The 14575-nt window shown below is 41.3% G+C and overlaps 1 protein-coding gene across 1 annotated transcript; it reads left to right on the top strand.

The window, feature by feature from the left end:
• Positions 1-1161: 1161 nt before the first annotated feature.
• PPP1R3C (protein phosphatase 1 regulatory subunit 3C) lies at positions 1162-9787 on the top strand. Its single transcript, XM_040362132.1, has 2 exons — positions 1162-1269; positions 8079-9787. The coding sequence occupies exon 2, from the start codon at positions 8080-8082 to the stop codon at positions 9025-9027; it is 948 nt and encodes a 315-aa protein (XP_040218066.1). The 5' UTR covers positions 1162-1269; position 8079; the 3' UTR covers positions 9028-9787.
• Positions 9788-14575: the final 4788 nt, after the last annotated feature.

Raw genomic sequence — 14575 nt, 5'->3', positions numbered from 1 at the left:
GCCACCCCACAGTGCCAATCCGTGCCCACCTATCAGTGCCCATCTATGCCACCCATAAGTACCCATCAGTGCCACCCATAAGTACCCATCAGTGCAACCCATATGTGCCGCCCATGAGTGCCCATATGTGCCGCCTATGAGTGCCCAGTGCCGTCTATGAGTGCCCTTCAGTGCCGCCTATGAGTGCCCATCAGTGCCGCCCATGAGTGCCCATCAGTGCCGCCCATGAGTGCCCATCAGTGCCGCCTATGAGTGCCCATCAGTGCCGCATACCAGCACCCATCAGTGCCAGTGCCGCCTATCAGTGCCACCTCACCGGTGCCCATCAGTACTACCTTATCGGTGCCCATCAGTGCCACCTCATCGGTGCCCATCAGTGCCGCCATATCAGTGCCCGTAATTGAAAGAGAAAACTTACTTATTTACAAAAAAATTAACAGAAAAAAATAAAAACTTAATTTTTTTTCAAAATGTTCAGTCTTTTTTTAGTTGTTGCGCAAAAAAAAAAAATCGCAGAGGTGATCGAATACCACCAAAAGAAAGCTCTATTTGTGGGGAAAAAAGGACGCCAATTTTGTTTGGTTACAGTGTAGCATGACCGCGCAATTGTCATTCAAAGTGCGACAGTGCTGAAAGCTGAAAATTGGCTTGGGCGGGAAGGTGCGTAAGTGCCCTGTATGGAAGTGGTTAAAGTTCATGATGCGTGTAAAGGAAGGTGTCCCAATACTTTTGGTAATGGGTGCATATATATATATAAATATACATGTAATGTGGTCTGTTCCAGAGGTCAGTGTGAAGGATCTCTTATGTATTTATACTTCTCCATGTAACACTTGCATCATGCGCTGTCATCTCTGTCACTTCCAGAGGTGAAGTCTCCGTCTAGCACACAGTGTGATAGGAGGGCACCCCTGTACCCCGCGCCCCTCACACACTAATTGCCCCGGTCACCTCCTCCCTCTCACACACTAATTGCCCCGGTCACCCCCCTCCCCCCTTCTCCCACCACCTCTTTGGGGCGCCGAGTCACCGAGTTCAAGTGGCTTGAATCACGTTCTGGCTGTCAGAATCTCCAGAGTTCTGATAGGCCAACGGGACGTGAGCTGTAGTCCGATTGGCCGGGAGGGCGCCTTCACGTGAAGGGGGGCGGTGTTTATGTAGATAACCAGGCTGCGCAGGCTGCAATGTGTGCCAATCCGTCTACGAGTCAGAGAAGAAGAAGAGGAAGAGGAGGAGGAGAGCGGCTGGGACTGTCAGTGCTGTGTGCAGGTACCGACCACACACCCCTTCACCATCACCATACACACACCGATCATCAATCTTCTAATTCTGCATCTCATACACTCCTCTGGATGACTTGTCACTAGTATACACGGGGCTCTACTGTGATTTACCTTCTCCATACACTCAATCATTCCTAATAAAAGTGACTTCTTTACAAAGTATAATGCAATCTATGCTACATGTAGAAATTCACGTGTATCTGGTCATACAGCAATGGAAAAATGGTAGTAATGTTTAATCATATAGCTCTATAATAAGAAGTCACATCAAATGTATAATACTAGGTATAAAAAGTCACATAGAATGTATAATACTAGGTATAGGAAGTCACATAGAATGTATAATACTAGGCATAGAAAGTCACATCGAATATATAATACTAGGTATAGAAAGTCACATCGAATGTATAATACTAGGTATAGGAAGACACATTCAATGTATAATACTAGGTATATAAAGTCACATAGAATGTATAATACTAGGTATAGGAAGACACATAGAATGTATAATACTAGGTATAGAAAGACACATCGAATGTATAATACTAGGCATAGAAAGACACATCGAATGTATAATACTAGGCATAGAAAGACACATCGAATGTATAATATTAGGTATAGGAAGACACATAGAATGTATAATACTAGGTAAAAAGTCACATAGAATGTATAATACTAGGTATAGGAAGACACATAGAATGTATAATACTAGGTATAGAAAGTCACATAGAATGTATAATACTAGGTATAGGAAGTCACATAGAATGTATAATACTAGGTATAGGAAGTCACATAGAATGTATAATACTAGGTATAGAAAGTCACATAGAATGTATAATACTAGGCATAGAAAGTCACATAGAATGTATAATACTAGGCATAGAAAGTCACATCAAATGTAAAATACTAGATATAGGAAGACACATAGGGGCAGATCCACAAAGAAAGTACGCCGGCGTATCTACTGATACGCCGGCGTACTTTCAAATTTCCCGCGTCGTATCATTGTTTTGAATCCTCAAAACAATGATACCACGGCAACTGGGTTAGATCCGACAGGCGGACGTCTTCGTACACCTTCGGATCTTAGATGCAATTCTTCGGCGTCCGCTGGGTGGCGTTCCCGTCGTATTCCGCGTCGAGTATGCAAATTAGCTATTTCCGACGATCTACGAACGTACGAGCGGCCGTCGCATTCTTTTACGTCGTTTCCGTTCGGCTTTTTTCGGCGTATAGTTAAAGCTGCTATTTGGTGGCGTACGCAATGTTAAGTATGGCCGTCGTTCCCGCGTCGAATTTGAAAATATTTTATTTTGTTTGCGTAAGTCGTCCGTGAATGGGGCTGGACGTAATTTACGTCCACGTCAAAACAATGACGTCCTTGCGACGTCATTTAGCGCAATGCACGGCGGGAAATTTAGGGACGGGGCATGCGCAGTTCGCTCGGCGCGGGAACGCGCTTCGTTTAAATGAAACACGCCCCCTACTCGCCGATTTGAATTACGCGCCGTTACGCCGCGAGAGATACACTACGCCGCCGTAACTTACGTCGCAAATTCTTTGTGGATTCAAAGCTTGGAAAAGTAAGTTACAGCGGCGTAGCGTATCTCACATACGCTGCGCCCATGCAATTGTACGAGGATCTGCCCCATAGAATGTATAATATTAGGTATAGAAAGTCACATCAAATGTATAATACTAGATATAGAAAGTCACATCAAATGTATAATACTAGATATAGAAAGTCACATAGAATGTATAATATTAGGTATAGAAAGTCACATCAAATGTATAATACTAGGTATAGAAGGTCACATAGAATGTATAATACTAGGTATAGAAAGACACATAGAATGTATAATACTAGGTATAGAAAGACACATAGAATGTATAATACTAGGTATAGAAAGACACATAGAATGTATAATATTAGGTATAGAAAGACACATAGAATGTATAATATTAGGTATAGGAAGACACATCGAATGTATAATACTAGGTATAGGAAGTCACATAGAATGTATAATACTAGGTATAGGAAGACACATAGAATGTATGATATTAGGTATAGGAAGTCACATAGAATGTATAATACTAGGTATAAAAAGTCACATTGTGTGTATATTAGGTATAGAAAGTCACATTGAATGTATAATACTAGATAAAGGAAGTCATATAGAATGTATAATACTAGGTATAGGAAGTCACATAGAATGTATAATACCAGTAGGAAGTTCACTGATCTACAAAAAAAACTTTCCTTCTTAGATATTTCTTGCTACGTAGATAATCAAAAAGCAGCAACCACTCAGGAAATGCTCCGGAAAGCTCTCACGGTGGCCATACAATCTGTTCAAACCTTTCCTCACAGAATCCAATACTATTATCGGATCTATGATTTCTCATTGATTGCTTTCAAGCAAAAACCCCTCCATTTCATCAAAATTATTCTAATCGATCTGGCTGGAAAATCCGATCATAAAAATTTGATAATTTGATATGATCGTTAGGTGTAGGGTGCATCGAACGATCAGAACAGATTTCTGATTGGACAGCAAATCTATTAACAATCCAAATATATAAATGACAAGAGCTTCTGAGACTATGTAATATGGGAACCTGCCTAAACTATCCAATCAGACAGGACCCTTGTACTACATACTTGTTGGGAAATCGAAAGGAGATTGTACAATCAGATTGTAACATGTGTGGTGAGCTTAAGAAGAGACACCTGGTTGGTTGCCCTGCGTCTTGTTCTGTGCGCTGGATTAAAAAAATAAGAAGAAAAAATAGGCAATTTGTGACCTCATTTTCAAAGTGAATGTAGATGTTAAGATGAATATGTGTTGGTAATTTTTCCCCTTGTGGGTTAAATGCTAGGCATGTCTGGAGATAAAGTTTGCCTATTAAATTGTATTTGTGTGCCAGATATTGACTGGTTCTGTTTGCACGCCAGCATGGCACTCCCTGAGGGAAATCAGAAGTGAAAAGAAACTCTGCAGGAGAGCAAAATGTAAGAATAAAATAAATATAATATAACAAAGTTGTGCCATTAAATAGACACGCACATTACCACCAAAACACATACATGAGCCTTTGTTATTGTGCAGACAAAAAAAAAAAAATCTTCAAACTAAATAAAAAAAAACATTGGTTGCAGGAAAGAAAATCGCTTGATTTCCCCATCAACACAGCCAATGTTGATGGGGGAATCCCTCCCATGGAGCCATAGGCGTGCGCACAGGGTGTGCCAGTTGTGCCTGGGCACACCCTAATGACCATGTGCTGGGCAGATTCCCCTTGCTACTTGGCTGCAGAGAAAGGGACTGGGGAATCTCTGTCCTCAGTCCATTTCACTGTCTCAAAAGTGAGACATAAGGGGTCTGTTTAGACCCTTAATATTTCACCTAGGGCTCCATGGGGCTCCTAAAAAAAAAAAAAATTAAAAAATAAAAGAAAATAATATTGTAAAAAAAAAATAATAATAATAATATTGTAAAAAAAATTTTTTTTGTAAAAAGTAATAATAAAAAAATAAACTGACACTAATCTCTGCCATGTTGACATTATCCACTGCTCTACCGTCACTGTCCATTGGCCCCCTGCCCTATTGCTTTGGGGTGCACACCCTAATGCAATATGCTGCGCACACCTATGCATGGAGCTATTGTTTTCTCCCAGCAGGGGGGGTGTGGGAGCTGCACCAGCCAGAAGAACACAGTGATTATTCCTAGCAGCTATAGCTGCTGGTAATAATTGCATGTAAAAATCTGGCATGCTGGTTGTACCCAAGTCGATCGATGGATTGACTTTGGTACAATCAGCCTACCTTTAGATCAGGGGTCTCAAACTGGTGGCCAGGGGCGGACTGACAACTCATGGGGCCCCCGGGCAATAGGAGATTATGTGCCCCCCGGGCAATAGATTATGGGGCCACACAGTATACACACACACATGCATACACAGTATACACACACAGTATACATACACACAGAATACACATACACACACTGAAAAGGTACTGGAGAGGCGGGGCAGCTATAATCTTGGGATTTTTAGACCAAAGGGATGTCGGTAAGGGACATTTCAGGGGCAGATGTAAAAAAACACAGATTTTTACATACTGTCCCTGGTTTTACTGAGGCTGGAAACCCTGTTGGGGGCCCCCAAGTGGCAAGGGGCCCTTGGGCAGTGCCCAAGAGCCCGAATGGTCAGTCCTCCCCTGCTGGTGGCCCTCCAGCAGTTGCGGAACTACAAGTCCCATGAGCCATTGCAAGGCTGACAGTTACAAGCATGACTCCCGCAGGCAGAGGCATGATGGGACTTGTAGTTTTGCAACAGCTGGAGGGCGGCCAGTTTAAGACCCCTGCTTCAGTTGGTTTGAATCTTGGACAGTCCCTGCAGAACCGGCCGATATTTAAACCATCTATGGCCAGCTTAACCATTTTCCAATGGTCATAATTCTCCAATAATTCTCAATATATAAACTTTTTTAATAAATGTTTTAATACCTATTTTAATATATATATATATATATATGTATATATAAAAATAGGTATTAAAACATTTATTAAAAAAAAAAAATATATATATATATATATATATATATATATATATATATATATATATATATATATATATTAAAACAGTAATCTAAAAAAATCTAATGATTACATCTGTTAAGTGCATACAAGCTCTATTGAACAAAGCATACAAGTATACATATAGGTAGTCCAATCTTGCATAAAAGGCAATCCTAATAAGTGAAACTAATCCCCCATACTAACGCGTTTTGCTACGTGACTTCAGCTGCAAGGATATCAGTCACACGCACGTCTCTATTATATTTCTCTACAGACTCTGCTCTCTTAACCCATCACGTTCCTGCTCCATGTAGCAGCTACGTCACATAAAAGAAACGCCTAACAACCTACAAAAACTGATCTTATTATAATAAATTCTTTACTACTACCAGAAGAGGTTCTGTATTTCCCATAATAGTATGACTTTGTATTTACCTATTATGAACGATGTGTGATAAAGACGTTTATATCAAGGTGGAATTTTGATACTAATGAAGAGCTGCAGCTGGGTGGGAATTTTATAATTCCGGAGCTTGGAAACGAGTATTATTTACATGGTTTGCATGATTGCCAAGAGTTTGTGCAAGAGCAGCAAGCTGTTTGCATGGAGAAAGTCTTGTGTGCTTGTGTTTATATTGGGTTACTTGTGTTATTACATGGTAACAGCCTTCACAGTATCATTTATAGGGCCTTTGCTATATATGTAACTTTATTTGTTTATTGGGATATGTGCTTTATTGAGCCTTCAAAGCAAGTGTAGAGCTTTCCCTTGTTTACACAGAAGGTATCCCATATATTTCCATCTCCTCTATCAGTGATGCAACCAACAGATGTTTAATCCCTTCTTAAACCAGTGTTAAATTGGTCACGTCACTTTGGAGCTGATTTACTAAAACTGTAGAGTGCAAAATCTGGTGCAGCTCTGCATAGAAACCAATAAGCTTCCATTTTTTTAGTTGGAAAAGCTTAACCACTTAAGACCCGGACCAAAATGCAGCTAAAGGACCCGGCCAGGTCTTGCGATTCGGCACTGCGTCGCTTTAACAGACAATTGCGCAGTCGTGCGAAAAGGCTTCCAAACAAAATTGGCATACTTTTTTTCCCACAATTAGAGCTTTCTTTTGGTGGTATTTGATCACCTCTGCGGTTTTTATTTTTTGCGCTATAAACAAAAATAGAGCGACAATTTTGAAAAAAATTCTATATTTTTTACTTTTTGCTATAATAAATATCCCCCAAAAACATATATAAATATATTTTTTTCCTCAGTTTAGGCCGATACGTATTCTTCTACCTATTTTTGGTAAAAAAAAATCGCAATAATTGTTTATTGATCGGTTTGCGCAAAATTTATAGCGTTTGCAAAATAGGGGATAGTTTTACTGCATTTTTATAAAAAAAAATTTTTTTACTACTATTGGCGGCGATCAGCGATTTTTTTCGTGACTGCGACATTATGCCGGACACTTCGGACAATTTTGACACATTTTTGGGACCATTGTCATTTTCACAGCAAAAAATGCATTTAAATTGCATTGTTTATTGTGATAATGACAGTTGCAGTTTGGGAGTTAACCACAGGGGGCGCTGTAGGAGTTAGGGTTCACCTAGTGTGTGTTTACAACTGTAGGGGGTTGTGGCTGTAGGACTGACGTCATCGATCGAGTCTCCCTATAAAAGGGATTACTCGATCGATGCAGCCGCCACAGTGAAGCACGGGGAAGCCGTGTTTACATACGGCTCTCCCCGTTCTTAAGCTCCGGGGAGCGATCGCGAGGGGGCAGCTATAAACGAATAGCCGCGCCGTCGTCCCGGATCGCTCCCCGAGGTAAGCCACCCGCCGCACGCAGCGGAGGGGGTCCTGATCGGACCCCCGACCCGCTAGAAGGCAGGGACATATATATACGCCCATCTGCCTGTACGTGCCATTCTGTGGACGTAAATAGGCGTGCGGCGGGCGTTAAGTGGTTAATTGAACAAGCTGAAGCTAGAGGCTGATTGGCCGCCATGCACAGCTGCACCAGATTTTGCACTCTCCACTTTTAGTATAACAACCACAGTACCTCTTTATTTCACTTTTTTGTTTATCAGTCTTTATATTCAATTCCAGGTTTCATATGTCAATTTGCAGAGCCTTTAACGAGGCATTTTAATATGATTGACACTAGTTGTTCTATAGCATTAAAATATTTTTTATTTTTTTGTCCCCCAGAATGATTCAGATTTTGGAGCCACGATCTCTTCCACGGTCTATTATGCCTGTTGATGTTGCTGTAAGGATATGCTTAGCACATTCTCCTCCTCTAAAGAAGTTTCTCAGCCCCTATGATGACTGCAGAGGCCGGAATCTTGTCAATCGCTTTAAGCCACTAAGGCCATGCATTTCTTTAAAAAAGGAATCCAACACTAGGAACGGTGAGTGGAACCGATCGAAATCCAGAGGCAAAAAGAAAGTGGTCTTTGCTGACTCCAAGGGGCTCTCGTTGACATCTGTGCACGTTTTCTCAGAGTTTAAGGAAGAGCCTGAAACTGACCTCCAGTTTGATCTGATTGATCTTGAAGGCATCACAGCCAGCCTAAAACTACATGAAGAGAAGAACTTGATCCTGGGATTCACGCAACCCTCAGCTGATTATTTGCAGTTCCGTAATAAAATCCTAAAGAATTTAATTTGTTTGGAAAACTGCTGTCTTCAGGAGAGATCCATTTCGGGAACCATCAAAGTAAAGAATCTGAGCTATGAAAAAGAAGTCAAGGTGCGAGTAACCTTTAACACCTGGAAAACCTACACAGATTTTAACTGTGTCTACATGAACAATGTGTATGGAGGCACAGACTGCGACACCTTCTCTTTTGCAATAGATATTCCTCCCAGCATTCCCAGCCATGAGAAGATTGAGTTCTGCCTGTCCTATGAATGCAATGGCCAAGTGTTTTGGGATAACAATGATGGACAAAACTACACTATAGTCCATGCAGAATGGAAATCCGATGGTGTGCAGATCCATTCACTTATAAAAACTGACCTAACCTCTTACAAATTACTAAACCACAAACCTGAAAATGACTTCGATCAATTTGGAACACCCAAAACATCCATGGGTCTCTTTCCTGAGTGGCAAAGTTGGGGTAAAATAGGGAACACCTCGCCTTACTGGTGAAAATCCTTGGCCATCGTTCTTAATTCTCGAAAGAATCTCGATGTCCTTGGGCACAAAGAGCCTATAATACGTAAATGCTACATGTTATGTAATGGCATCAAGGCAAAACAAGATTACGTATTTCGAGCGTGAAAATAATTGAGGCAGCAAGCTTTCCTCTTAAACAAATTGTAAAGGTCCAAAGCACCTACAAATCCAGGATAAGCCTGCATTAGAAAAGAGCACATGTGCCTATCAACTACCAACTCAATTGATGCCATTAAAAGCCTATATATATCTAACAAATCTAAGAGTAGAGTGTTAGAGAGATAGAGTTTTATGAACTGTATAAAAACACAAACAGAGGGTGTTTAAGAAAGCGCAATAGTATGAGTTAAGGTTAAATAAACATGAAAGGAGGGTGAAGTATACAATTCTATACAATCCACGAGGATAGGTTTTAGAGCTGACCCTTAAGTGTACAAATGGTTGCGGAAAGTTCAGTTTTCTGGAGCATCAAGTGTGAATTCCATCTACATTAGATAAGCACAATTCCTAAACACTACAACATTTGATGGTTATTTAAAGATGCTTAATCAGCGAGCAAATAGCTAAGCTACCCGTGCTCACCTGAAGATGTAGCTTCTTTGTAGTGGTAACTAGTGGCTAGATGTTTTACTCTTCAGTCTCTTGCATTTCTGATAATTTAATTATCTTCGAACAAGTGCCTTTCAATAATGCCAAAAAAATGAAAAATGCAGAACTGAGGGTTGTACACTAGGGGGCAGATCCACAAAGAAATTATGCCGGCGTATCTACTGATACGCCGGCGTAATTTCAAAATTCCCGCGTCATATCTTTGTTTTGTATCCACAAAACAAGATACGACTGCATCTCGGATGGATCCGACAGGCGTACATCTTCGTACGTCGTCGGATCCTAGGTGCAATATTTCGGCGGCCGCTAGGTGGCATTTCCGTCAAAATCCGTGTCGAGTATGCAAATTAGCTATTTACGGTGATCCACGAATGTACGTCCGGCCGGCGCATTTTTTTCCGTCGTTTGCTTTCAGATTTTTCCGGCGTATAGTCAAAGCTGCTATACTGAGGCGTACTCAATGTTAAGTATGGCCGTCCTTCCCGCGTACAATTTGGAATTTTTTTTGTCGTTTGCGTAAGTCGTTCGCGAATAGGAATTTGCGTTGAAATGACGTCACCGTCGTAAGCATTGGCGGGTTCTAGTTTAATTTCGAGCATGCGCACTGGGATACCCCAGGAACGGCGCATGCGCAGTTCCAAAAAAACGTTGTTTACTTTGGGTCACAACGTATTAACATAAAACACGCCCCCATCACAGCCATTTGAATTCCGCGCTCTTACGCCGCGAGAAATACACTACGCCGCGTAACTTATGGTGCGGATTCGTTGACGATTCAAACTAAAAAAGATAAGTTACGGCGGCGTAGCGTATCTTAGATACGCTGCGCCCGGCGCAGATGTTTGTGGATCTGCCCCAAGATTTTAAATAGCAAAATTGTATTGTGTGTGCCATACAAAAGAATAAACAAGCCAACCAACATAAATACATTATGCCACCACTTCTGTAATACTTGCTTAGTAATCTCCCGATAAATCATAAGGTACAAATTAAAATATCAGTATTAAAATGGCACTTAATTAAGTCCTTAATTAAAAAAAAAAAAAGCAATAGCTGTGTTCCCTTAATAATTTGCACTTATTTCTTTCGCAATCTGTAAGATTGTGTATACACTATGGTTGATAAGTAATTTAGCGCAAAGAGCTGTGATGTGTTGTATTCCAGAGCAACCAATCAGAAGGGGTCTTTTTTAAGTAAGCTAGCGCAAGTACTGAGTTCTGAGAACTGCTTTGTGATTGGATGCTTCTGGCAACGGCACAGCGCCGCTCAATTGTTAATTGTTAAATGAAAACCTATGTTTACAAAACAATTACAGAAGGTATGAATCCCAATCCTTCATATTGAAGGTAAGAATTTTGTTGCACCTTTTTTTATGTGAATTTGGTATTTAATATAATTGTAGATTCCTAAAACGATGAGTTGATTGTAGGTGATGTTTTTTTTTGCACATGGGTAGACAAATCCCTTTTTTCCCCCCCAGAATGTGTATTTTTGTTGATGAGAAGATACATATTGAGAAACAAAGACGGCGTTATTAATTTAGGTATTTTTGGAGGGTATTTGTCGCAGCTGTTTCTTCTGTCTGAATAATGTTAATTTTTTTTTCATCTGCAGTACTTCATGTCTCCCTGAACTTTCTGTGCACTTTTTTGGATTCTTACAGATGCGTTATATTTTTGTACTGTGTAGCAGGGTTGAACGTAAAGCTTTGAAAAAGAAAAATTCAGCTAATGCTTGAAGAAACTGTGAAATGAACGGGTATGCCTAATGCATAAAACAGCCATTTCCAATGTCTGGTGGTCCCGGGTTTATAATATTCGTGGAAATGAGCGCTTTGAATGTTTGATTGCCACTTTATGGAGAGTAAGAGATTGAGATATTTTTGTATTTTTCAGAGTTAATGGATGTCAAAAGATAAAATTGTGATGGTTCCTAAGACATAATTGTACATTTCCTACTGTAAAGTTTTATCATTATAATATGTAACTGTATGATGCAAATGTTTCTGGCAATAAATTATGTTTTTCTATAATGCATTGTGACTTGTGTTTTGTTTAGATACATTACTACAACTTTAAAGTTTGCAAAATTGCAGTTTAGAAAAAATGTAAGAATAAGCCATGCATAATCGGTGCTTCATTGGAGATCTCCGAGGAATGATCTGTTAGTCTGTTCTTACCTGCATCACTACATCATCCTCATTCAGATCTACTTAGCCCTGACCTGCTGGAGGAGGAGAGGCCACACACAGGTCCATAGGCGTGCGCAAGGGGTGTGCCAGGTGTGCCTGGGCACACCCTAATCCTTGGGTTGGCAACCTGTCAATGGTGAGCAGGTGACGGGTAAACCAAAATCCTTCCTTGCCAACTCTCAGAACCTGGACTGGAGAGGTGGCGGGGTTGGAATTTAGTGAAACCGATCTGTATTTTCCTCCTGCAGCATCTGAAGCTAGGCTTCTCCTCCTCTCCCTTTTGTCAACATTCAGCTTCTACAGGAGGAATATATAGGGGATCGGTACTTATATATACCACCCCTCCTTTCCCTTTTCCTCTTCCTTCTGTTGTCCGGGTCTCCCATGTGCTCCCTTGCTCCCCCTTCCTCCCGTTTCAGGATGTATATAAAGATCCTGCATGGAGGATCTTTATATACATAGGGCCAGATTCAGGTAGGAGATACGACGGCGTATCTCCAGATACGCCGTCGTATCTCTGAGTGTGAGGCGTCGTATCTATGCACCTGATTCTTAGAATCAGTTACGCATAGATTTGACTAAGATCCGACCGGCGTAAGTCTCTTACGCCATCATATCTTAGTTGCAATTTTACGCTGGCCACTAGGTGGCGCTTCCGTATATTTCTGCGTTGAATATGCAAATTAGGTAGATACGCCGATTCAGAAACGTACGTTTGCCCGGCACATTTTTTTTACGTTGTTTACGTTAGGCTTTTTCCGGCGTATAGTTACCCCTGCTATAGGAGGCGCAGCCAATGTTAAGTATGGACGTCTGGACCGCGTAAAATTTTTCACATTTTACGTTGTTTGCGTAAGTCGTCCGTGAATGGGGCTGGGCGTAAGTTACGTTCACGTCGAAACCAATGAGTCTTTGCGGCGTCATTTGGAGCATGCGCATTGGGATACCTTTACGGACGGCGCATGCGCCATTCGGAAAAAGTGTCATTTACGTGGGGTCACAATAAATTTACATAAAACACGCCCACATCTTCCACATTTGAATTAGGCTGGCTTACGCCGGCCTATTTACACTACGCCGCCGCAACTTACGGAGCAAGTGCTTTGTGAATACTGCACTTGCCTGTCAAAGTTGCGGAGGCGTAGCGTAAATAGGATACGCTACGCCCGCACACAAATACGCACTCCCTACCTGAATCTGGCCCTTATTGATGTCTATATGGTACTTTAGGTACTTTAGTTGACTAGTACTTTTTGGATCACTATCCTGTGCTATTGTGTACGCTTTCTTTGGTTTCTATTAGCATTGGTTGTTTCCACCTTTAGTGCAGAGAGGGGTTTATTCATTGTTATTTAAATTGATCTGGCAGTGGAAGGGTTAAAGTGAACCTGTGCGTTCCTCATGCAACAGGTTCACTTCTAGTGGATCTCACAGAAGCTTGACAAGTTGTGCGTTAATTCATTCCTGACTACCATTTATAAAATCCTGTAAGATGGTGACCCTGGGTGATGCCTGAACAAAGATTGCACTGTCCTTTTGGAGAGAAAAGGAGATGAAGGCATTGGCATGGGTACTGTGATTTGTGAGAGGTAATAAATTCTTATAAGGTTTTAAATACATTAACACTGTAGTTAAGGTATGGCAATATTTACATAGTTACATTGGTCCATGTTGGACCAGTGTACGTATGTCTGTGTCATACCAATGGGATCTTTTTGGAAGCTGGAATGCACTGTAGTAGTTGCCCTTACTACAATGATCTCCACTAGCTTATGGGCTCTGTGCCGAGTGGCTATCTTGCTGCATTGTGAACATGGGAGGTCCCTCCCTTGGCATGGGCACCTTTCAGAAGAACAGTTTGCATCTTCTCAATGAATGCAAAGTGTTCTCTGATTGGATGAGGTCGAGAGGCGAATGATGTCACAATCTCCACTTTGTCCAGTCAGAGAACACTTTGCATTCATTGAGAGAATGTGATGGTGTTGTGTTCCCTGAATGGCACCTGTGCTGTGTTCAGTAAATCCTCAGTAAGGCCCCGTACACACGACCGAGTTTCTCGGCAGAATTCAGCCAGAAACTCGATCGGAGCCGTATTCGGCCGAGAAACCCGGTCGTGTGTACACTTTTGGCCGAGGAAACCGACGAGGATCTCGTCAGGCCAAATAGAGAACATGTTCTCTATTTCCTCGTTAGTCAACGGGGAAACTTGGCTCGCCGAGATCCTCGGCGGCTTCACAAGGAACTCGACGAGCAAAACGATGTGTTTTGCTCGTCGAGTTTCTCGGACGTGTGTACGGGGCCTTAGAGACTCAGAATCTAGAGGTAATAACTGGAGTAGTGGTGCCTACTACAATGATTTCCAGCTTCCAGGGGATCCCACAAGTATAGAACATACATAGTTATATTGGTCAACCATGTAACTATGTAATTATAACAGTTAAATAATTAAACATCTACAGGAAGATCAAACTAATCAGTGGAATGCTGTGTAAAATAACAAACATCTTTAGCATCTCCAGCAACCTTCTGAACGTAGTATACCCAGAATTAGAAGTAAGCTGGACTCTGTACATGGTAAGATTTGTTTTTTCCTGGAGTTTCTCTGAGTAGACAAGGGAGTGGAGGTAAGAGATGAACATCAGGATCTCACCTCGTCCATTCAGAGAAACCTTTGCATTCAGCAAAAAGAATATAAGATGTTTTCTAAATAGAGGGTTGAAG

Source organism: Rana temporaria, chromosome 8, assembly GCF_905171775.1.
Source record: "Rana temporaria chromosome 8, aRanTem1.1, whole genome shotgun sequence".
Taxonomy (NCBI): Eukaryota; Metazoa; Chordata; class Amphibia; order Anura; family Ranidae; genus Rana; species Rana temporaria.
This window is presented reverse-complemented; position numbering and strand designations above follow the sequence as displayed.

Coding starts and splice junctions, on each gene's coding strand:
- PPP1R3C (XM_040362132.1), top strand. CDS start 8,080: ATGATTCAGATTTTGGAGCCACGATCTCTTCCACGGTCTATTATGCCT.